This window comes from Homalodisca vitripennis, chromosome 7, assembly GCF_021130785.1.
Source record: "Homalodisca vitripennis isolate AUS2020 chromosome 7, UT_GWSS_2.1, whole genome shotgun sequence".
Taxonomy (NCBI): Eukaryota; Metazoa; Arthropoda; class Insecta; order Hemiptera; family Cicadellidae; genus Homalodisca; species Homalodisca vitripennis.
The window spans coordinates 95,882,842-95,906,959 of NC_060213.1; the positions used below are offsets into that span (position 1 = coordinate 95,882,842).

Here is a 24,118-nt window from a genome sequence, read left to right on the forward strand (position 1 = left end):
TACTTAACATTTATTTATCTACATACATGAGTATTTATAACATACATTTCTTAAATAGTTCAGATAGAAATTATGAAGATGTTTATGATTATGTCGAAAAAGATATTATAGGATACTCTATGGTGAATCATCTATAACTAGGAGGTCGCAATAAAATATAACTATTTGATAGTAAAGTTTCAAATCCAGTCTGTGATTTAAGGAATTTTACCAGTAATGTCAAACGTGCACTGCATCGATTCTCTATTTATCCTTATACATGATCCTCAGACAGACCAGTGGCTCACGATGGTGGGTAAAATGTGGAAGAAAAACATTGGCTGTTGTTAAAAAAACTATATTTTCAGTCCTTGATAAGATATAAGGATTACGATGAGGCTCGGCAATTGTCCTGCATTAAGAAAACAGGATCAAGAATTTAATGACATTGCAGGAGCCCAGGGTTCAAACCTGAGGTGGAAGATGATCTGCTGCAACCACTTTACCAGAAACCCAGCTGATTGTGGCTCATATTGATGTAAACAAAGGATTATTAGGCGGACTGTGGATTGAAATCCAAGGTGGTATATATCGAGATTTCATCATCTTGTAATTACTTCGAACAGCCTGTGTGTAGTCCTGCTGCTCTAAGCACTTGCCGATTTTGAATTATGGCCTTAGAAGATATGGTGTAACACCAATCACACCATAATCAATGCTGTCGTGTCAAGGGTTTATCATCTTCAATCTGAGGTTTATTGTAGGAAGTTCTTAATGATTACCCCTGTTAGATTAATGAATTTAAGCTACATTTATTGACTATATCTATCATAATGTCTTTTCAGTACTACAACAAGTGGCTCAGTCTTGTGGCGTTCCTGACATGTATCGCCATCATGTTCCTCATAAACTGGTTGACGTCAATCATTACCTTCGTCGTCTTCTTCGTGCTCTACCTGGTCGTCATGTACCGCAATCCAAGTAAGTTTGTTCTTCCTCCTTATTTCATTGTTTAATCTAGCAGACAATCTTACCTGCATTCTCGAAATAGTATAGAATTTTGTTATTTTATGAAAGTGATAAATAATGAGTTTTGCTTGGTATATCAATGGAAGAGTTGACGTGATTATATTTTCACTTACGAGTTAATTACTAAACATTTTCTATTTAACATAACTATTTTATATTTATCTTTAGAAAACAATTTTGAATCATCTTTTAAACTTTTCTACACTTTTAATTTCTAAGTTTTCATTCATTTAAATGGGAAATTAAAATAAAAGTAAACATTCCTGAGATTATTTTTAACTCAGAAAGGTGGTATATTGATCGCTCAGCACTCTTTTAGTCACTCTACCATTCATTAGTACTTCTAGGAATTTAATTATTGAAAAACACATACCTCATCTAGGTATCAATAGCTCGTAACTCATTTAATCCAACCACAACGTGAATCAATCTTCTTAGCAGTCTATTTAACATTTATATTTTGTTGAAAGGTCAATATTAACCTATCATTTTAACCTATTATACAAATATATAACATAATCCTTGTTACAAGATGTGAACTGGGGCTCCTCGACGCAGGCGCAGACGTACAAGCGCGCGCTGATGACTGTACACAAGCTGTTCAACCAGTCCGAACACGTCAAGAACTACCAGCCCCAAGTCCTGCTGCTGGTCGGGCAACCCCAGTCACGCCCCCCACTCGTCGACCTGGCTAATCTTGTCACTAGAAACAACTCTCTTCTGGTCTGTGCGGAAATTTGCAAAGTGAGTTATATAACCAATTTTTTTTTCCTTTTGATATAATTTTACCACCGGATTTAGTTGTCTGGTGTCAAGACAAATAGCGTGATAAAAACTTATATTTTTACCAGTGCAAGTCAAATATGTGCCTAATTTTAAATTTCTTCAAAATTATATGTCACTTCATGCATATACATGTGGCATTATACGTGGCTATTGTAGGTTATTGTTTGTACCTTATATTATATAAATTGGTAAAAATCTAGAGAGTGTGTTTATACTATTATTTTACTATACAAGTTAAAAACCGTCAACGATTGATGGAAAACAATGCCTTTTGGAACATATTCGTACTTATAATAATTTTTGAGGTCCTCTAATCCAATTTATAACCAAGATAGCAAAAGACTAATACTCTTTTGATTAATGATTTCAATGTTTAAGGTTCCACTGAAATTATTTGGTGGTCCAAAGGTGCTTAGAAATGAAACCTGTATGATAATCTTCCACAAGACCAAAAATCGCAAGAAAATTAAGGATTGTGAAACAGCAGAAAAATAAGACGCTGCTTTTGAATAAAAATCCTTGATATAGTAAACAATTAACTGGTTGAGATGATGTAGACATTTACACATCTTTTAACTCCAAGTTATTCTCTCAGGCTAATTTTGAGAGAAGGATAATTAAAGTTATGGTTTTCGTCCATATAATTTCTGGCAAGATGGTTTCTACACAACACCCAAACAGCTCTTTCTTAAAACGGTTTTTGACGTGAGTTCAAGAAAGAAAATGTATCATTATTTATTTGATTTATAAATTTAATATTTAGCCGAATTAAAAATCAATGGCAAAGTGAATAATAGGCATGTCTTTACGTATTAGGCTATTTCTAACCCATTCATATCCAAGCGGCATTAAACACATGCATTTATAGTGACAGTATATTGCAGTCTACATTTGCATACGGTGCATCTTCCTTCAGCTCTTCCTCTTCATTTGGTGAAATGTGTTTTTTAAGGTTTATTATTTATTGATTTGCAGACGTTGTTTAAATAATCTGTTAATGTTTTATCAATGTTGCCATTTGCCATACATTTACCTGATATAAATACAGAGTTAAAAAAAATAAAATTTCACATTGAACTAACCAACTTATCACAGTAACTTTAAAAAAAGTTACATGGTACATGTTATGCATTTAAATTTGTAGTATTCTCAGTTCATTTAAAACTATTTATTCCACGTCTTTTCCATCATGGTTAACCAATAATAATACTAACATAGAAAGGTTAGAAATACATTATTTTATGTAAGTGTACATTATTATTATGGCATTGCACTCCAGTTCTGATTTAGATTCAGAAATGCAAGTTAGGTATGTAATCGACTTCGAATTTTGTACATAACAGGCAGACAAAAATTAATACAATAAAGTACTAAAATCAACTTTGGAATGCACCGTAATGAGTATAACTATTTATGTACACATTAATAAGTATATATTTTCATGTTTAATAACCACTGGACGCCTGTAATGATTTCCTTGGGTTACATCCAACTTGGTAATAATGAAATGAGTCGCGTCCAACGACTCCTTCATTTTGTGTTACTTTTGAAACTGTTATCACTCAGACAACACTAAAATACAATGTTATTAAAAGGTATTGTGTATACTTGTACGTAATTACTTTCATTTATTAGTTATTATTTTAGTGTGAGTTATATCAGGACTCTATTGTCTTAATAAATATTAAGGTTTATATTCATATCATACAAGTAAGATTTATTACATTCAACTCATTCGACATGGTAACTGTACCTACGCAACGGTTGGTGGCATTTCCACGAAGTAATTCACCTCTAGCGGCTCACCAGGAATTGAGGTATCTGTACTGAAATTCTAGGAGGTGTGACATGTAGATCACAACCGTCACCATTCATGTTATCAGGTTTCTGACAGCTTCACTTGCATTCACCTGTCGGTAATTTAATAATCTAGAAAGTGCAACGTTATAAAAAGCACAACTGATTTCCGATTCAAATTACGTATTGACAGACATGTAACAATATTGTCGACGAAGTTTGTAAACTTATTGACGCTATTATATTTTCTTATTACTTTTTATGATTATCAATTAATTTACAGCTAATGTTTTAAAAGTAATGTAGAGTTAAATCATTATAGCACTAGTGTATTGTGTAACGGACTTCATTGAGACAGTGGCATTGGTTTTCATGAAATGTTTCCAATATGTAAGTTAAATTTTTAGAGAATTTTTTTTTCTCTTCATGAGTTGTCAGACACGTGTTAAAATGTATGTATTTGCAGGAAAGAAAATAATGATACCAGCGACTAAAGAAAGAATGAATTAACCAAAGATATATGTTTTGTAAAGCCAAAATAATAGCCTACCCCTGTTGGAAGGAAGTGAAGGAAGAACGAGTCCTAAGGGATTCGCTGGCAACAAACAAGCAACTGAGTTTTTGGGTCAATGAGAGCTGACGGAGCAATTTAGCTGAACTTGTATCTGACAGTAAACTCGCACAATGCGTCACACATAAATGATACCTTTTGTATTTGATGCCGTATTCCTAGGGAATAATAGTAAATTAAGTTTTAACATATTAATCTAGATTAATATCAGAGTATTTCATAATAAACTGCATAGCATTGTACTTAATATAAACCTAAAATCAAATTGAATCCCTTATATTCTATTTTAATTAACATAGCATTGTAAACGTAATTTTGTATTCTAACATTTAAAAAATTCAGAATACAACACTACCTCAATCAATCTTACATGAAATTCATACACTCAAATCGGTTTTGTCCGTCGCCGATTGCAAACCACTTCCAGTGCGGGAGTCCGCCATAGAATTGGGCGGTGTTCAAGGTAAGTCCTAGAAACTTGTCAACGCTGTAAAATGTGTTTGACACTAGGAAGCGTTTCGGACTTTTTTACGTCTAGGGTTTAGGTGAATTATTTTATGAAATTGGGCAATCTGTTGATGAGTTGAACACCTGTGTGCGAAGGTAAGTGCTCATACACTACTGTTTTGTGTCTTCCAGTACGGTAGTTGTCTCATACCCATGGATGTCCCGGCCCCTGACAAGGGCGCGTTTATACATACAGAATATAGTTGTTTCCAAAATTTAGAGACTGGGCATAGTCAACAGTTGTAAATTTTTGAATGCTGTCCTGCAACACTCTCTGAAATTGAACTTAACGATAATGCGACTCGCCTTTTTCAATCTGAACATGCTCAGTAAATGACTGCTTGAACAAGCTCCCCGCAATACCACCCCCAGTATGGTCGGGGTAAATTAACGCATAAAATGTCGTAACCAGTACCTGAATAGGGCAAATATCAGCCCGAGGACCTCAAGTCATATATGCCTGAGGATAGCTTGGCGAATGCATGGTCAATGTGCTTATTCCAAGTCAACCCCCGATCGAGATGTATCCCAATGAATTGAGATTATTAGAATTTTCTCTAATATAAAACTTGCCATTGTGACTACCTTACCACATCGTTACTCCACTGGTCGCAATGTGAATTAAAATAAGTTTGATTTAGGTTAGTATGGATGAAGATTGAGACTATTAAAGTGTTGCACACAATAGCTTAGATCAACAACAGTTTGTTACTACAAAATTTTTGTTATCTATCCCTGAAACAGAAAGTCGTTTCATCAGCGCAATGCACGATTTCACTGTGGTAAAGCGATTAATTTAGGTCTTTAACGTACACGAGAAAAGGAATTTGGCTGAGTATGGAGCCTTCAGGAACTCCGTGGCTCAGTTAAATTAATTATGATAATTTGTGTGAGGGCAACTTGATCTCTTTGGCTTAAAAATTATCTAAGCCATAAGAGTGGCACGCCTTAGATGTCAAGAGAATTTTCAAGCATTATTTCATGGTCAACGTAGTCGAATGTTTCAGAAAGCTAGAGGAACACACTTAATGTGTGATTAAGCAGACCCCGGTTTGGGTCTGTAAATTTGGCCTTTTGCTGTAAAACCGGTTTCTAAATTATTTTATTAGCGTCAATCTGGCGTTCAGTTGTGGATTGAAAGGTGTAAAAATAATAGGAATTAATTTATTAAACAGAACCGATCCCTCTTATGTATATTCACAATCGCATACGGTTATCTAATAGAGTTACTAGTTTGTTCTAGTAAGTGTTAATGGCTGATGTTTATTGAAGCCTACAACTTGAGAGGCTGGAATATTTTTATTTATCTCTGATGTCTCTCTATCTGCCTGTCTTTCCGTACGGTATCTCCAAACCAAAACGACCTACAGATATTTCCTATGAAGCTTCATTCTATACAAGCAACACTGCGTTTGATGATGATCATGTAACTCCGTAGGATTTTGTTCGGCGCAACTAAATATTTTTACATTGGTCCTATAGATCATGTTGGCAAAGAGAAAATACCAGAACAAATAAACTTGATAGCAAACTGCGTAAAATCGTATGTGGTTTGATCATGTGACATTTTTTAGTAAACATTACGAAAACATATAGGGTACGTGAATGTTAAAAATAAATGACAAGATACTTCAATTCATCCTTACTTTATAGTACCCTCTTTATCTTACTAGCCCTTTAATTATTGGAACATTGCTATGAAACCTAACTTAATGGATAAAAATTGGAGTGAATCATGTAGCAAGATATATCGAAAAGAATTTTATCATTAGATTTTGAATTTTGCATGAAACTTCAATTCTAAGTAGAGAAGAGAATGAATTATGGTCTTACTATGAATTTGACTAAGCTCAAAGGACATCTATAGACAAATTATTAAAGATTTGAAATTTTGCAAGTAACCCTAGCAAAGCACGTTACATTAGGTGCAGCATGGTGTGGCGTAATTCTACCTAGTACTAGTAGTACAGTTTAATAATACACTAGTGTAGTATAGTATATATAGTATAGTAGTAATATAGAACACTCCTACCCCTCCATTAAATAAAATTGTAATTAATTTTTCAGCACCGCCTGACATACCGGCAAAGAGTAGCTCTAACAAAGCAAGGCCAGGCATGGCTGGCAGTTCGGAAGGTCAAAGGTTTCTTCTCAATTACCGACGGCTACAAGTTCGAGGTTGCAGCCCGCGGACTTATACAATGCTCAGGGGTGGGCAAACTAAAACCCAACGTCCTCATGATGGGATACAAGAGTGACTGGCTCACTTGCAACACTGAGGACCTCCAGGGCTACTTTAATGTTCTGCAGTAAGTGTAATCAGCATTGATCTATTCATCAGTATTGTTTTAGAAATATGAATATGTTAGTAGCAAGTTACTAGTATCTTAAACAGTTAATTTTACCGTCCCTAGTCAGGTTTACTATGGCTTTCTGAATCATTCATGTCTTATGAACTTATATTTTAAGGAAATACATCACAGATTTAAATAAACGGATTTATTGTGATGATATTCTACTGAATTGTGGTTGAATCGGGAGGAAGAAATGCAGGGAGGTTTTTAATTAGAGGGAGAAGTTACTAATTTTATAATTTCTTTTTATTTATTCGATATGAGTCTATACTTTAATAAATATTGAATGTTTTCTTACAAGAAATCTTAATCATCCTATGAGTCATATTTGAACTCTTGTAGTTTTTCTTTCTTCACTCGTTTCCACAGTATTTATGCGATTGGTCTTAGGAATGTCCTACTCACTATTACTCATCATATTTACTTCATTAGCGAAATTCATAGTTAGGTTTTCTTTCTCACAGTTATAAATGTAATAACACAGTAAAATCCATGATGTAAATGTGAATTAACTAGTTTATTCAAAATGTCACTTAACTCTCATCTTATCTTGAAATTCAATTTTTTATTCCTAATGGTGTATTAATTTAAGATACAAGTGAGTTATAAGGTTATGATCAATCTGTCCAGTGACGCATTCGAAAACCGGCTGGCGGTGACTATACTGAGGTTGGCTGAGGGTCTTGACCTCGCCAAACCATCCGACCTCACGCAGTACCCAGAGGACATAACCGGGTCCTTAGGCGACCTCAGTGGGAACTCAACCTCAGGCAATGGGATAGTCCACAATGACTCCAACCTCAGCTTCATACTGCCTAACGTTCTGTCACAGACCTCACTCACTATCCCAGGTATGTATTTATTTACAATGATAACGTAAGACGCTGTAGAACTATGCCAGTAAAAAGTAGTATATTTGAATACCACCATCCATCCACAATCAAAAGGGATATTGTGTACTATTTTTATATGTTATACCTTTGTGTTGTACCAATTCAGAATTTCCTAACTTATTTTTTGGAAGGATAAGTACTTAACCATAAATAAAATAACCACGTGCTCCCTATGTAACCCATATTAGCTTAAAGATTTGTTTGTACCATCGTAGAGCAATTTAATTTGTTCCATTGTAGTTTATAAATATTTATACAACATAAAATAGAAACATTGTAGGTATGCTACATAGATAGTCTAACGTATCCGAATTTATAGGAATAACGACTCACAGTTTGAATTTCTGATTCCATGGTTGGTTTTATTAATCTTTCATGAATGATTAATTAAATTCTAGTCTCCATATCAGAATTATTGATACAATCTTTAAAGTAGAGATATGAATGCCCCAATAGAAATCTTTGTATTCCCGACGGCGTACTACGCAGAATGACGTTTTCAATGAAAGATGAATGAATGTGTTCTCATAATATTGAGAGCTGAAAGGATTACACGAGTAACTTTGCATGGCTGATTAATCTCTGTAGTGGTTGGCTCTGGGCAGACAAGTGCTCTGGCTCTCCAATATATCATTCTCCATCTACAAGTTGTAAAAACACTCCCATACGTCTCTCATCATTGTAATAGCTGACGAGTTATACGAGTAACTTTGCATGGCTGATTAATCTCTGTAGTGGTTGGCTCTGGGCAGACAAGTGCTCTGGCTCTCCAATATATCATTCTCCATCTACAAGTTGTAAAAACACTCCCATACGTCTCTCATCATTGTAATAGCTGACGGGTTATACGAGTAGCTATGCATGGCTGATCAGTCTCTGTAGTGGTTGGCTCTGGGCAGACAAGTGCTCTGGCTCTCCAATATATCATTCTCCATCTACAAGTTGTAAAAACACTCACATACGTCTCTCATCACTGTAATAGCTGACGGGTTATACGAGTAGCTTTGCATGGCTGATCAGTCTCTGTAGTGGTTGGCTCTGGGCAGACAAGTGCTCTGCCTCTCCAATATATCATTCTCCATCTACAAGTCGTAAAAACACCCACATACGTCTCTCATCACTGTAATAGCTGACGGGTTATACGAGTAGCTTTGCATGGCTGATCAGTCTCTGTAGTGGTTGGCTCTGGGCAGACAAGTGCTCTGCCTCTCCAATATATCATTCTCCATCTACAAGTCGTAAAAACACCCACATTCGTCTCTCATCACTGTAATAGCTGACGGGTTATACGAGTAGCTTTGCATGGCTGATCAGTCTCTGTAGTGGTTGGCTCTTGGCAGACAAGTGCTCTGCCTCTCCAATATATCATTCTGCATCTACAAGTCGTAAAAACACCCACATACGTCTCTCATCACTGTAATAGCTGACGGGTTATACGAGTAACTTTGCATGGCTGATCAGTCTCTGTAGTGGTTGGCTCTGAGCAGACAAGTGCTCTGCCTCTCCAATATATCATTCTCCATCTACAAGTCGTAAAAACACCCACATACGTCTCTCATCACTGTAATAGCTGACGGGTTATACGAGTAGCTTTGCATGGCTGATCAGTCTCTGTAGTGGTTGGCTCTTGGCAGACCAGTGCTCTGCCTCTCCAATATATCATTCTCCATCTACAAGTCGTAAAAACACTCCCATACGTCTGTCATCATTGTAATAGCTGACGGATTATACGAGTAGCTTTGCATGGCTGATTAGTCTCTGTAGTGGTTGGCTATGGGCAGACAAGTGCTCTGCCTCTCCAATATATCATTCTCCATCTAAAAGTCGTAAAAACACTCCCATACGTCTCTCATTGTAATAGCTGACGGGTTATATGAGTAGCTATGCATGGCTGATCAGTCTCTGCAGTGGTTGGCTCTGGGCAGACAAGTGCTCTGCCTCTCCAATATATCATTCTCCATCTACAAATTGTAAAAACACTCACATAAGTCTCTCATCATTGTAATAGCTGACGGGTTATACAAGTTGCTTTGCGTGGCTGATCAGTCTCTGTAGTGGTTGGCTATGGGCAGACAAGTGCTCTGCCTCTCCAATATATCATTCTCCATCTACAAGTCGTAAAAACACTCCCATACATCTCTCATTATTGTAATAGCTGACGGGTTATACGAGTAGCTTTGCATGGCTGATCAGTCTCTGTAGTGGTTGGCTCTGGGTAGACAAGTACTCTGCCTCTCCAATATATCATTCTCCATCTACAAGTTGTAAAAACACTGACATACATCTCTCATCATTGTAATAGCTGACGGGTTATACGAGTAGCTTTGCATGTCGGATCAGTCTCTGTAGTGGTTGGTTCTGGGCAGACAAGTGCTCTGCATCTCCAATATATCATTCTCCATCTACAAGTCGTAAAACCACTGACATACATCTCTCATCATTGTAATAGCTGACGGGTTATACGAGGAGCTTTGCATGGCTGATCAGTCTCTGTATTGGTTGGTTCTGGGCAGACAAGTGCTCTGCCTCTCCAATATATCATTCTGCATCTACAAGTCGTAAAAACACTCACATACGTCTCTCATCACTGTAATAGCTGACGGGATATACGAGTAGCTTTGCATGGCTGATCAGTCTCTGTAGTGGTTGGTTCTGGGCAGACAAGTGCTCTGCCTCTCCAATATATCATTCTCCATCTACAAGTCGTAAAACCACTGACATACATCTCTCATCATTGTAATAGCTGATGGGATTACATGAGTAGGTTTTCATGGCTGAGCAGTCTCTGTAGTGGTTGGCTCTTGGTGGGTCTTACACAAGTGGAATTATACAATTAGCTAATAATTTTTAATGATTTACTTTTTATGTCAAACAATGATTAAGATATTTCTTTGACTGTAGTAAAATCAGATATGAAAATAAACATAATTTTTTAAATTTTTATGTATTCAGTGAAATCAACATAACTGTCATACAGACATACGCAAAATCGTACACATTTTTGGCCGCTATGTCAAAATGAGAAAACGTGATTTAATTATTTTCTATTATTTGATAAAAGAAAAGTCACAATTATTCAATATTTTTTATATTTTCTCACGAGGTCTCTCAACATCATAGATGCCATCGTCACGTGTGATGTCGAAAGGCCCCTTTAAAAAAAATAAAATTATTGGATACTTGTGGTTTTCTTTTGTCACATATTAGAAAATAGTATTTTCCAATAAGAAGGGCTCCTCGTTCATTAATTTAATTAGTTTCTCCAAAAGGTTTTGTATAAAAAGGCTATTAAATGTATGTATAACAATAGGTAATATATACATTAAAGAAATGTTTCTCTCTGTATCAAGAATAAAGTATTAAATATACAGAGTTTTAGAATATTTTGTCCTTGAAATTGCTTAAAAAGTCTTTTAAAACTTTTTACAGTAATGTTTTTGTAAAAGTTTTTATTGTACCCAATTTAACACGTATAATTGGTGGAACATCTGCATTATGTCGTGTCCAGGTTCAAAACCAACAGAGAGGCCTTTGAATCCTTGGCAGAACAGTCCGTCAACAGCCCTTAAAGAAAAGAAGAAGAAAATTGCCTCTCAAATCCTTCACAAGTAAGTAATATGGAATACACATTATCTTACTATAGCTGATCTTAATTTATTTTACTGATCGTTATTCATAGTTAGTGTAAACAAACTAAACTAAAGAAAACCTAATAATCCAAATGTAGGAACTGTATGTAAGTATTGAGAGAGACTGCAAAAAGAGTGTTAAACAAATATTCCGTGTTTGTATGTATCTTGTATTTTTGGATATTAAAAATGCCGGGTCAGTTCTTGTAAACGGTTTTTAGACGAAATAGAAATGATCTCCAGCGATCACTCTAATCTTTAAGTAATAGACTCAGTTTACTACAAAGTTATTTTGGAAGCGCACATATAAAACATATTGGAAAATTCAGAGAAATAGATTGAAAATTGGAATTTTTCAGATTGCTACAACTTTCCTCAGGAAAAAAAAATGCTAGAAACCTTTCACACTTCTTGTTTCCCTTTGGAATGATATCCATATTGGATAAAGTACGGAATCTACCACAGAGCAACTGTAAATAACGGTAAGTTATGTCAGGGATACTGTGAACAATTTCATTGTGTACATCAGAGTTCCAGATTGTCTTAGAGCCTTCTCTAAAAGGCATTAGATACATTACACGGAGCAAACAGACAGAATACGTTACCAAGATGTAGTAATTTTTTATTTATTTTTCATTTAACCTGTAAATTGTAATACAGATGAATTATATTTGCAGTGGAACATTTAATTCAGAATAAATAGCTTTTATTGAAATTGATAGTAATTATCGAAACATCCACTTATTTCCATTGATGAAAATACTCGTAATTCCTTGAATTTTTAATGTACTGACAAAATTTGAAACAATAGTTATGGTCTTTCATTTAAAACAGTTCCTAACTGAACAAAATATAAATCTCGATTACTCAGGATTGAATTAAATGCGAGGTAACCCAATTGTCTAAGCGGGTGATAGCCATAACACCATGTAGACCCCCCGACCAGACAACAGGGTATACCGCTGGCAAGGTGTGGCTTCTGAATGCATAATTAATACTCAGGAGCTATGGAGGTTATTGTAATAGCGCACAATTCCATCTAAGAGCCTTTGTGTCATAGCTAAATATTACCACTGTTCTAATTCTTGAAATCATTGGATGTTCCCTTCTTTTCTTGTGGAATAAAATTAACGTACAGTTAATATTAAAAAAACTGTATAACTTAAATTGTCTAATTAAACCAGGAATTTCGGAGCTTCCCATTTTTAAAACTTATATGTCATATATTATCTTAAAATTGCAAATAACTTCATATATAAACTGCAACACCCTTTCGAAACTCATATCGTACAATGGTTTTATGGAAACGTACATATGGGAAGGCTTTAATATATTTTGAAATTCTTTTAGTTTCGCATTTTTCTCTTTTTTTAAATATAAAACTACTGCTACTGTCATACTCCCATTTTCCCGCAAGGATTGGCGAATGTTATTTAAAATAAATTAAGGCGAAGCACCAGAATATGGGTACTAAACTTTAGTACCCATAAACTTTGGTGTTGTATACAACAAAATAAAGGTACATATTAAAAAAATGGATGTTTATAATATGGAACATTTCCAGGTACGAGGAAGGACAAGAGATCAGCAAGACTGTGCTGGACAGCATGATGACATTCTCCAAAAAACAAAAGGGTGGCATTATCGATGTGTGGTGGCTTTATGACGATGGAGGTACGAACTTTGACTTATCATGTAATCAATTTAACAATAATTTAAATTAGTAAATCACAGAGCTGTTCAGATGTGTACATGATTATAGCTTCTCAGGCTTTAAATCGATGATCTTCGTTCTGAATTTAACAATTATAGTTTTTTAAGTCCATACTGTAGATTTTATTTAATTTTCGCAAATTAGAGGAATACACACTTAAAGTATTGTTGTTTTTAATTAATTGGGCGGCGAATAGAAGAGGTTTCCTTACCATCTGCTTCTTGCCTGTGACTCCTACCTGGATCATGTGCATTTTAAGCACCTCAAATTGTCATAACTCATATATGAGTGATTTTAAACGAGCGGCATTACGATCTAGCAAGCTTTATCAATCTCCACAGTCAAGGAATTACGGATAATGTCCGGGATACAAAGTCACTAGACTATTTAAAAACCCAATAGCCTCCCTGTGAGGTTAGACGCTACTCTCAAACTTTGTCACAAATGCCATATGTAGATTAGTTGGTCAATGTAGTTTTTCAATGAGACAACGAATAACATCCTAGACTCATTAGTATATTTCAACTGTGTCTAAATATTTCTGTTCTCTTTTTTGACATTGCTCATGAGGTTTTTCTACGATTATTATGTCGATAAGATCACCCATACAAAGCTATACATTGTTTATAAATTTTTATGAAAGTAATGACTGTTGTACGTGCGGTATCCTCACCGGCTTTCAGCCAATTTGATATTTCTGCTTAAGTAAAAGAATTTTGCTCATATATAAGGATTAGCAGAGTATTTTTCACAGAGATTATTATTTTTAGTAATGCATCGCTACAGTAACAACATTATAAATTAATAAAAGTGAATTAATGTCTACACATAATGATGATTTGATCGGTCAACCTGTTAGCATAGTGACAGATTATCGAGCTCAGTAACCATTGCTTTCACTGAGGTATCATACCATGAGAAACCTTTTGCTATTTCTGATCTCTACTACTAAGTTATAAGAATGATTTTATAATAAATTTAATTGGTGTTTTATAATTAGTACAAAATTTATTTCACTAAAATTATCAATTTAACTATAAATATATAAATCAACTGCTTACACCACAAATCACTTAAAATCATTTGGTTTTGTTTTTAAAATTCAATATATCTTGAAAACTTGTATTCGGCTGTTCAACAAAAGAAATAGAAACGACTTAAAATATAACAACATTTTTACAAATATTATTGAATTAAATTAACTCATAATATATAGTTTCTATGATAAATTGGTCTAAAGTGCTCGTAAGATTAAGCCAAATAAAACAGGAAAGCCAACTAAAATAGTATACCTTCTTGAATCAAATGTATAAAAATGTCCTATAAATTTGAAATTATATTTATTTCGAGATAAAAGGAATTAACTATTTCTAAAATGTTAAATGAATTTTCAAAATTTCACGATTGTAGAAGATGTTACTGCTTTGTACTATAAAATTTAAAAAGAACTAGCAAATAAAAAAATTTATAACTAAAATGGTTATATATAATGAAATGTACTAGAAATTAAAAAAAACATTTTGAACTGTCTACAATAAGTTTATGAAATCTTTAGTTCTTAAAATACTGCAAGGAAACCTTAATACTTCTTTCGATATTGGGACACTCTTGTCACAAACCCACAGACCTTAAATCGCACTACTCCCAGGCAGAGCCAAAGCAGGAGAAGACGATCTCCCTCTTCAGATCTTTACATTACCTACTGGTTCCACAAGTATCCAGTGAACATATTATGTTCCAATGTTCTGGTTTCGATTTTCTGTATACCAGATTAAACTTATTCTGCTGTTGGCTACTGCTTATTGACCTTAGAACTACACATGAACTCACCTGAATCATTCTTATTGCCAACTTAAACTATTATATTAAATATTTGTAGAAAAATATTTATGTTAATTTCTAGCAAACAAATATAATATTTAATTTTTAGTTGATTTAACGAGTGGTACGGGTATACTTGACGTTTTTAGAAATATCTAATTTGTTAATATTCATTTTCCAGGACTGACGATCCTGTTGCCGTACATCCTGAGCACACGGTCCTCCTGGGCAGACTGCAAGATGAGAGTTTTCGCCCTTGCTAATAGGACAAATGAGCTGCAAAGCGAAGAGCAAGGGTTAGTGTTGTTTAAGTTGTCTAGTATCCGACAGTCACTATCTTGTATTGAGTAACAAATATGTTTTGTTTCAATGTTAATATTTCTTGAGGTACTGAGGCGTCTTGTCTAAATCACTACAGTTCAAGGTTTTGTATATATTCTATTAAAAATAAAATAACTTTATAATTAAACATTTATTAACTAAACTCTTAAAATGAACACAATACTCAATCACATTTCTGGTCAACAATCAGTAACAGATTTTTATAATATAATATTTCTTTATAAACATTATCCGCTGTTTATTTTGCAACACAGAGTTTATAGAGATTGCATATTGGTATCGAACATGACATTCTAAGTTTTGGATATCAAACCCAGAAAAGAATTCTCTCACGAGCTTTTCTTAAAATAAAACCTGTAAAGTGTTACCTTAAAATACCTTAAAATTGGGTGACATAAAGCATATTGCTACAAATTTCTAAATACATTATTTCGCATTAAAAGCAGTGCAACATATAATAATATCTGATGTGAGACCCAATTCAGAGCTATTCAAATGTGTTCATGATGATAGCTTCCCTGGCTTTACACCGATGATCTGAATTTTTCAGTTGTAGTTTCTTGAGTTCCGACTGTAGAATTTTAGTGGATTTTCTCATTCATATGTACATTAACGATTCCTAGAACCGGATATTACGTTCCACTATTTAAGTTATTGTTCATATTTTAATTTATTAGTAGTTTTTTTATTTCTTTACTATTTATTGTGGGGTATTTGTTATATATTTATGTGTAAAAATTATTATTATTATTATTATTGTACTGCAAACATCTTTTGTATATGCAATATGAAACTCAATTTTTGTTAGTTATGGAAATGTTAGTCACCTCAAAATATTCCATAAAATATTGAGATAAATTAATATGACGAATATTAAAATTTGGCTTTTGTCTCTAATAGCACGATCTACTGAGCTACCTTGTAATGACACTGAAACGGTGTAAATGAATTACTAATCTACTATATTCGAGTTCACCTCTTAGTTTCTATTTGTGTAACTGTCATTATTTGTCATTTCATTTATTTTAATGCAAAAATAACTGAGCCATTAACGATCTATGACAGGATGGCGAGTCTACTATCCAAGTTCCGGATCAAGTACACGTCTCTGACGATGATCCACAACATTTCCGAGCCTCCTAAACAAGAGACCATCAACTTCTTCGAAAATATCATCTCGGGATTCAGAGAGTCTAACAAAAACGCAGGTAAATTAATAAACGTTAAAACCAATTTTCTATGCTTTATTATTATTTATAGTAAAACGTCATCAAGTTAATATTATTTGCCATATAACATATGAGAACAATAATATGTTTTCTATGTAATTAAAATATTGTAAATTAAATTGTTTTGCAATAATTTGAATTTCGTAAATTAATAGTAGCGGTAGCACCAATAGATTAATTGTTAGTCCTTCACTATGTGGTTGAAATTAAACTAATACAACCGATATCAAAGAACCCAGCTGAATGTAAGACTTAACAACAAGCCCAAAAAGGCAACTGGACAATGTTTGTCTCCATGTCCTTTATAGAATCAGAAACTAATTGACCGATTGTTATGAAAAGTTTTATTTATATGTATTTACCCACGGAGAAGGCTTATATGCTATGTCCATTGACGTAACTCGCCACCAAGCGGCGCTGCAAAAGATACAATTTTAAAGCACCTGCACATTAAAAACAGCAATTACACGACAGTTACTTAAATGAAACACCCAAACACTATTTGAAGGCGCTGAGTTATAATGTTTATTTGTCTTTAACATAAATTTATGTTTGAATTTAAAGCTTAAGTGTTAGACCACTTTATAATAACGTTCAAGGTCGTGTACAATGGCTATGAACATATGATTTTGACAGATGTTTTTATTCGTGGCATCTAATTTACTTGAACCAGAAGTGCTCATACACGGCCAAACCTTACAATAAGCATACGAAGCCGCATGAAATAACTAGTCATATGATAAAATGTAATGTGATTGTACTCATTTTGTTTAAAATGTATTTATTTGGCAAATGTATTATTGTCTACCATCTTGTATATCCACGAGAGTAATACATTAAGGATTATTTTTTATGTTTTATATAATTTTGGCGCTAAAATCAACAGAGTTCTCCTCGCTCTCCTTTCTAGGTCCTTTATACCAAGAGCTCTTATCACGCACGTACAGGCAAAATATAATCCTGTCGAGAACTTAAAAATAACTTTTAACACTACTAACTCAAAATATTTGTGTGATGTTTGCATGAAAGGTTTATTTATATTTTAAAAACAAATGTTCTTACCTATTGATCATTCTTTGGAGTATCATGTATGAACAAATTTATGTTGTACATGATTATTGTTGAACTATATTTAAAAGACTTCATTCAGCCTTTGTTGTAGTTTAACACTGTGGAATGTTATCGCTCATCAGAGTGAATCCCATGTTCACTTGTATTGTTTTCATAACATGCCAGTCTTGTGTTAATTAATGGGAAAGAATATCAGATGAAAGATCTGTATAATAAATGTGGGTACTCTGTATAGTCTTCTAACTGATAAATATTATGTTCAGAATGTAGAGTGTCGGACATTGAGTACGAAGCTCTACGGGAGAAGACCTACAGACAGCTTCGACTGAGAGAACTTCTTCAGCAACATTCCAAGCAATCCAACCTCATCGTCATGTAAGTCTACTTCATACCTATTCTTCAACTAATTATCACTTCCACATCACAGAATTCTTTATAACTATTTGAGATTTGTTCATTCCATGCAGTGTCTATTCCCGATTATAGTTTGTGTACTGTAGCTAGAAATGAATTGGACAATTTAATTATCAAAATTTTGTATATAGAGTTTATATGAACATATTGTGGATCTATGTAATATTTATGCTTGTAAATTGGTTATGTTACAAAATGTATAGTCCGATAAGAGCATAATTTACATTTACATTTTCTATTTTGATCTATAACTTTAAATATAAACATAATCGTTTATGTATGGAACCTATCAAGCGTCTTGGAAAAACTTCGTTTAAAATTGTCCTTAAAATACTTATCTGTATATCTCTTCATATAAACATAAAACATTTTGTTTGGCTCTTTTGCATCCAATAAAATAAAGCATAGTAAAAATAACCCTTTGGATAGATAATAATATACTTACACCCATCCTCTCATTTATATGTTTAAACAAATTTAAGAACAAAGCATTTCTTAACCAAATAATAAATGTAAAATACTCTAAAATAATCAATGTCAAGATGGAATGTGTTGCAAATCGGATAAAAAAACTACTACAAACCTAAAGTCTGTATGAAATTACAAAAATACCATAATATTTTTTTTTAATTTTTTATTCCATGCTGGTATATTGCTCTGTATTGAAGCTGTAAAACATTTCCATGGATGTTGGAGGGTTTTGGTATAAAAGGGGAAAACCATACAAAGAGCAATACAATTTGGTACGTGTTTACATACATAACTGGAAGTTACTAACACTTAATACATTACTATAGTTAGTTATAACAAAGGGATTAACTTGTATAGTTGTTTCAAAAGAGGGAAATAAGATCGACCCTACTTGAAATATGTATCTATTTAATATTGAAAAAGGAGATGATTACTAATGAAAACGGATGTCTAAAATATAAATAATATAAACATGAACCAAGTAAGCCACACCGAAATGATGGGTAATTTCTGTATCAAGTATAAAATTAACACGATATTTACTAGAACTTGAAGAGCATGAAGGGTAGTAAAGGAAACAAACCCGTGTTGCAGGTCGCTCCCTATGCCCCGCAAGGGGGTGGTATCCGCTCCATTGTACATGGCGTGGCTGGAGGCAATTACCAAGGACATGCCACCGTTCCTTCTCGTCAGGGGGAACCAGACATCCGTACTCACATTTTATTCATAGTTTAACATACAGAAACATATTGTATATATTCGATAAGAACCTAGTATATTACTATATGCGATTTAATTTGTATACTATTAATTAATTGTAGAATTCTTAGAATATTAATTTATTGTATTTGAAGTCATACAATATACGCGATCGATACATTCTGCGTTCACATGTTTCATGATTCATTTTTCTATAAACATTAAAATGTTGGTTTTTAAATAAATTAATTTAAATTAAGCATCAACATTAGCACCTCATCTTTTATTGTTGTTGTATATTGAATGACTCATTTTAGCTCTGAACAGCAGTTTTTTTATTTCAGTCAGTTTATACGAATTTATTGTAGACTTAAAGTAAACTTTATTGACTATTATTCAAAGAAAATATCACTGATGTATTTTAACCTCGAAGTTTGTTTAAAAATGCTCCTTTTTTATCTGAAATTATATTTATTTCACTAATTAGATAAAATATATAATACAGTAGAATGTAATATAGTGCAATTACTAAATTATATTAAGTAAAATTTTATCCCAACAGTTTGTTTAGAAAAAGTTCATTTACGTACAGATTTAGACTTGATTTGATAAAAGAATGTATATTCTTATAACACTTTTATATGAGTCCCATTTAACAGAATCTATTAAACATTATAGTTAATTTTTTCATTATAGGATTAAGGCATATCTGAAACCATTGTAAAATGCAAACGTACTTTGATACCATTATTATGCAGTTTTATTTTGCTTTCATAACTGTAAATAGTATTTTTAGCGCTTACATATACTGTGAATTCCCAGTAACCCAATATATAAAGAAATACTTGCGTAGAGCATCAAAATCTGATGGCTGTGATTATTCCTTGCTTTCAGCATTTGTATTTTCTTGTAATGTAATTTTGTTATGCTTATGTTACCAATAAATAAACTATTTATACGGTTTGCAAACTGTAGACTATCTTCAAAATGTAGTTTGATTTTTTTTACCTCAAATAAGGCTCAATAAAGGCATATTGGGTCAATACGTGTTGAAATTATAGTAAAAATACTTTTCATGATAATGAGTAAATAATTTTTATCCTTAAAAATTATGAAATATGTCTGGAAAACGTGACATACTTTTCTTGTGAAATTTAATTTAATTAAAAAATATTACCAAAAAGATGTATTTTTCTTAAGGGGAGCATGTACCTTTTTGGCACCAAAATATCGATTTTTTGAAACATATCATAAAAAATACTATGTTTTATGCCCTTTTCAAAAATATATAACACTCTATATCTGAGAGGTTTAGAAATATGTGTAAAATGTGTTTTAAGAAATGTATGCACGCTTTTTTCAGCTGACAACATGGCGCGCTATGGATTGTTAGTGTCAGAATGTATTATATACATATTACTTGCTCCAATTGTATGATTATTAAGTTTTTCCCCTTTAGGTTGGTAGCACTGCATGCTTTAGATGCATTTGAAGGATGGAAGTCATCTGTAACTTACCTAACCTACACTATTGATATTATTGTTACTGTTTATGTTTACTAACAGTGTTTGTCAGTGTAATTCTATTTTGTGTGGTGCCAGTGATCAAAACTTTGGACTCTTAGTGTGTATTTATTATATAAATAAGTGATATTATTGTGTATTAGCCATGCCTAGAGTGAAAAGGTTCAATAAACAGTATTACAGAGGTAACCAATTTCGTAAAAATTTAAGTGAACTAGGACTAAGTGCTTCTCCAGGTACAAGTGAATCTAATAGGCCTAGGCCTAAACAATCATCTAGTTCTAAGAAGATTAATGATTCAAAGTTGCCTAAATTTAGTGATTATGACATAAACAATGTAAATATTATAATAGATTTACAACAGATTTCTGGCCTAATAAAATCTTTCACTGCATGTAAATATTGTAGTAGTTCCGACTGCATTGACATAAGCCTAGATGAAGACTTCAAGTGTGGAATAGTACATCGTGTAAATATTTGTTGCAATGTATGTAAACATACTGACTCAGTAATATGCTCCAAATGTGTTAGAAATATGTATGAGTTGAATCTAAGATATGTTTATGGTCTACGTTCAATCGGCAAAGGCCTAGATTCTGGTAGGGTATTTTCTGCTGTGATGAATATCGCTCCACCAAACAGCCGAATTGAAAAATATAATAAAAAACTGCTTACTGCTGTAACAGAGGTAAGTGAATGTTCACTTAGACAGGCAGCTGATGAAGTTCGTAGCCTAAATGATGATTGTCGTGATATAGCAGCCGCTTTTGACGGTACCTGGCAGAAGCGAGGCTTCACCTCTGTGAACGGCGTAATGACAGCAACATCCTTCGATACAGGAAAGGTTATGGACTTTGAGTGTTTCAGCAAATATTGTAATAAATGTGTCAGAAAACCTCTAAGCCATGACAAAACCCTATTGAAACAGCACAAAAATTCTGGTACTTGTTTGGCAAATTTTTCAGGTACAAGTGGTGGAATGGAGGTGGCGGGAGCTCTGACTCTTTGTCGCCGCTCTGAGGCTAAACTCAATGTGCGATACACAAAACACCTTGGAGATGGGGACTCTAAGGGGTTTACTCATGTTGTGGCAAACAATCCCTATGGTGATGATGTTTTGTTAGAAAAACTTGAATGTGTAGGCCATATTCAGAAGCGACTAGGAACAAGACTGCGGCGATTGAAGAGGGATAAAAAAGGAATCAAATTGAAGGATGGTAAAGGACTTGGAGGACAAGGTAGGTTGACTGATGTAGAGATAGATCACTTACAACGTTTTTATGGGATGGCAATAATGGAATAGTTTGGAAGATGTTGAAAAAATGAAGAGAGCAATATGGGCTACGTTCTATCACAAATTATCGACTGACGCAAAACCTCAGCACGAACTATGCCCGCCTGGGATTGAGTCTTGGTGCAAATACAGACAAGCTCAGGCAAATAATAAGCTAGATGATTTCAAACATACAAACTCATTGCCTGAATCTATTATGGAAGAAATAAAACCAATCTATAAGGATTTATCAGCCCCAGCCCTACTAAAGAGGTGTATGCACGGTAAAACACAGAACCCTAATGAAAGCATCAATAGCGTAATTTGGAATAGGCTACCCAAGACCACATTTGTTGGCATTCAGACATTAAATTAGGGGTTTGTGATGCAGTTCTTAGTTTTAATGAAGGAGCAATGGCCAAAGTGAATGTAAAAAAAAGAGTAAAAATGAAGAAGATGATTACTGTCCAGGTGGATTTTAAAGTGATTATGTGTTTTGAAGTGTAACTAAAACTTTGAAGCTGTTTTACCGAAAGTACCGTTTTGTGACATTTCGGAACACGTTGTGAAACAATTATTAGACTTACAGACTTCAAATTTTACACACTTATTGCAGACTAGTTGGTGAGTAGATTCATGATTTTTTATCATATATATTATGTTTTTATAATTTTAAAAAATATTGTATTTACATAATTAAAAAAAAAAATTTTTGTTAAATTGCTACCACGATTATTTTTTTGTTTATTGAGATATTAAAAAAAATGCATGAAAATATAAAGCTGTTAATGTAGAACAAAACCCTAAAGTTTAAAGTCAATATGTCTAATAGTTTAGGAGATAATGGTACCGACATGTTGCAGTGTACTCCCATTTAAATAACATGGGACCCGAAAAAGGTACATGCTCCCCTTAAATTTAATTTAATTTCAAATTATAATTTCCTTAAATAAAAATTTAATTGTAAAATATTTATCTATGAATCTATAAATAATCCAAACACACGTTGTAAACACTTTATATTTATACCTTTACCTATTAATTTATTATTTTATTCTATTTATATTACCATCACAAACAATACCGAAATTTACTACTTTAAAAGTCTATAATTCCGCGTGAAAATTCCGAATATTATTTACAAAAAGTTTATTGCTAATAACAATGCTTTACAAATAATAGACCCTCAATTATTTATGATCAAGAGGTTAGTGTTTTCTCATAATTAAACTACTCTTCACTTGAAGGAAAAGAGGTATAATCTTTATGAATATCTATAATGAAAAACGAAAAATTTCCTGAGTAAAAAATGGAATGTATTAGTGCAAACAAAAAATACCATAGCGCTGACATACAAGAATGAGGAACTAAATAAGCTGTGAGTAATTAATACAATATACACTATACAATCATGAACTAAAACTGACTAGTTAAACACAGACAACAACACAAAAACGGTTGTCCACAATAATACACTTAGTGTAAACTATTTCTTGGCGGTATCTGGCCACTGAACAATAGGCTTACAATAAATAAGCGAGTTCAGAATACAAAGTACAGGGAAAGGCCGATAGGAAGCGCCGAGTTGGGGACGGCAGTCGGGGTTAAAGTTCAAAAAGCTATGTTGGAAGAAGCTGTGGTGTCACGTGACCTAAACTTATAGGTATTCACCGTCTTATGATGGTTTGAATCAAAATGTAACTTTGTAAATAGTTAGGTTTAACGAGGTCGAGGTTTTCGGTGCAGTATTAATACAAAAATACAAGGTATCATTGATTTCTATCACCCGTAACGTACCCGTACGAATTATTATAATAAAAGATATTATAAAGCTCCAGGTGGAAAGATAGACCAGTCTGGATTTAATCTTGAATATTATTGCAATGTATAAAAACTAAATTAAAGAGATTCTTTTAAATATCACTGTCTGAATTATAAACAAAGATCTAGAAATGTCTCGCTTACCCACTAGCTACAAAGTTTAAAAAAATAAAAATATTATTATTACCAAAACTT

General features: G+C 33.4%; 1 protein-coding gene across 2 annotated transcripts in view; it reads left to right on the forward strand.

Moving 5' to 3' along the window:
* The window catches only part of LOC124366056 (bumetanide-sensitive sodium-(potassium)-chloride cotransporter), a 175,030-nt gene extending 154,750 nt beyond the window's left edge, over positions 1-20,280 (forward strand). For both annotated transcript variants that reach the window (XM_046822265.1, XM_046822266.1), the window contains 10 exons: positions 825-960; positions 1,541-1,752; positions 6,737-6,978; positions 7,654-7,874; positions 11,425-11,524; positions 13,110-13,219; positions 15,262-15,376; positions 16,488-16,630; positions 17,986-18,097; positions 19,202-20,280. In XM_046822265.1, coding sequence (XP_046678221.1) covers positions 825-960; positions 1,541-1,752; positions 6,737-6,978; positions 7,654-7,874; positions 11,425-11,524; positions 13,110-13,219; positions 15,262-15,376; positions 16,488-16,630; positions 17,986-18,097; positions 19,202-19,337 — 1,527 coding nt within the window. In that variant the 3' untranslated portion in view covers positions 19,338-20,280. The remainder of the gene's footprint in view (positions 1-824; positions 961-1,540; positions 1,753-6,736; positions 6,979-7,653; positions 7,875-11,424; positions 11,525-13,109; positions 13,220-15,261; positions 15,377-16,487; positions 16,631-17,985; positions 18,098-19,201) is intronic.
* The last annotated feature ends 3,838 nt before the right edge of the window (positions 20,281-24,118 follow it).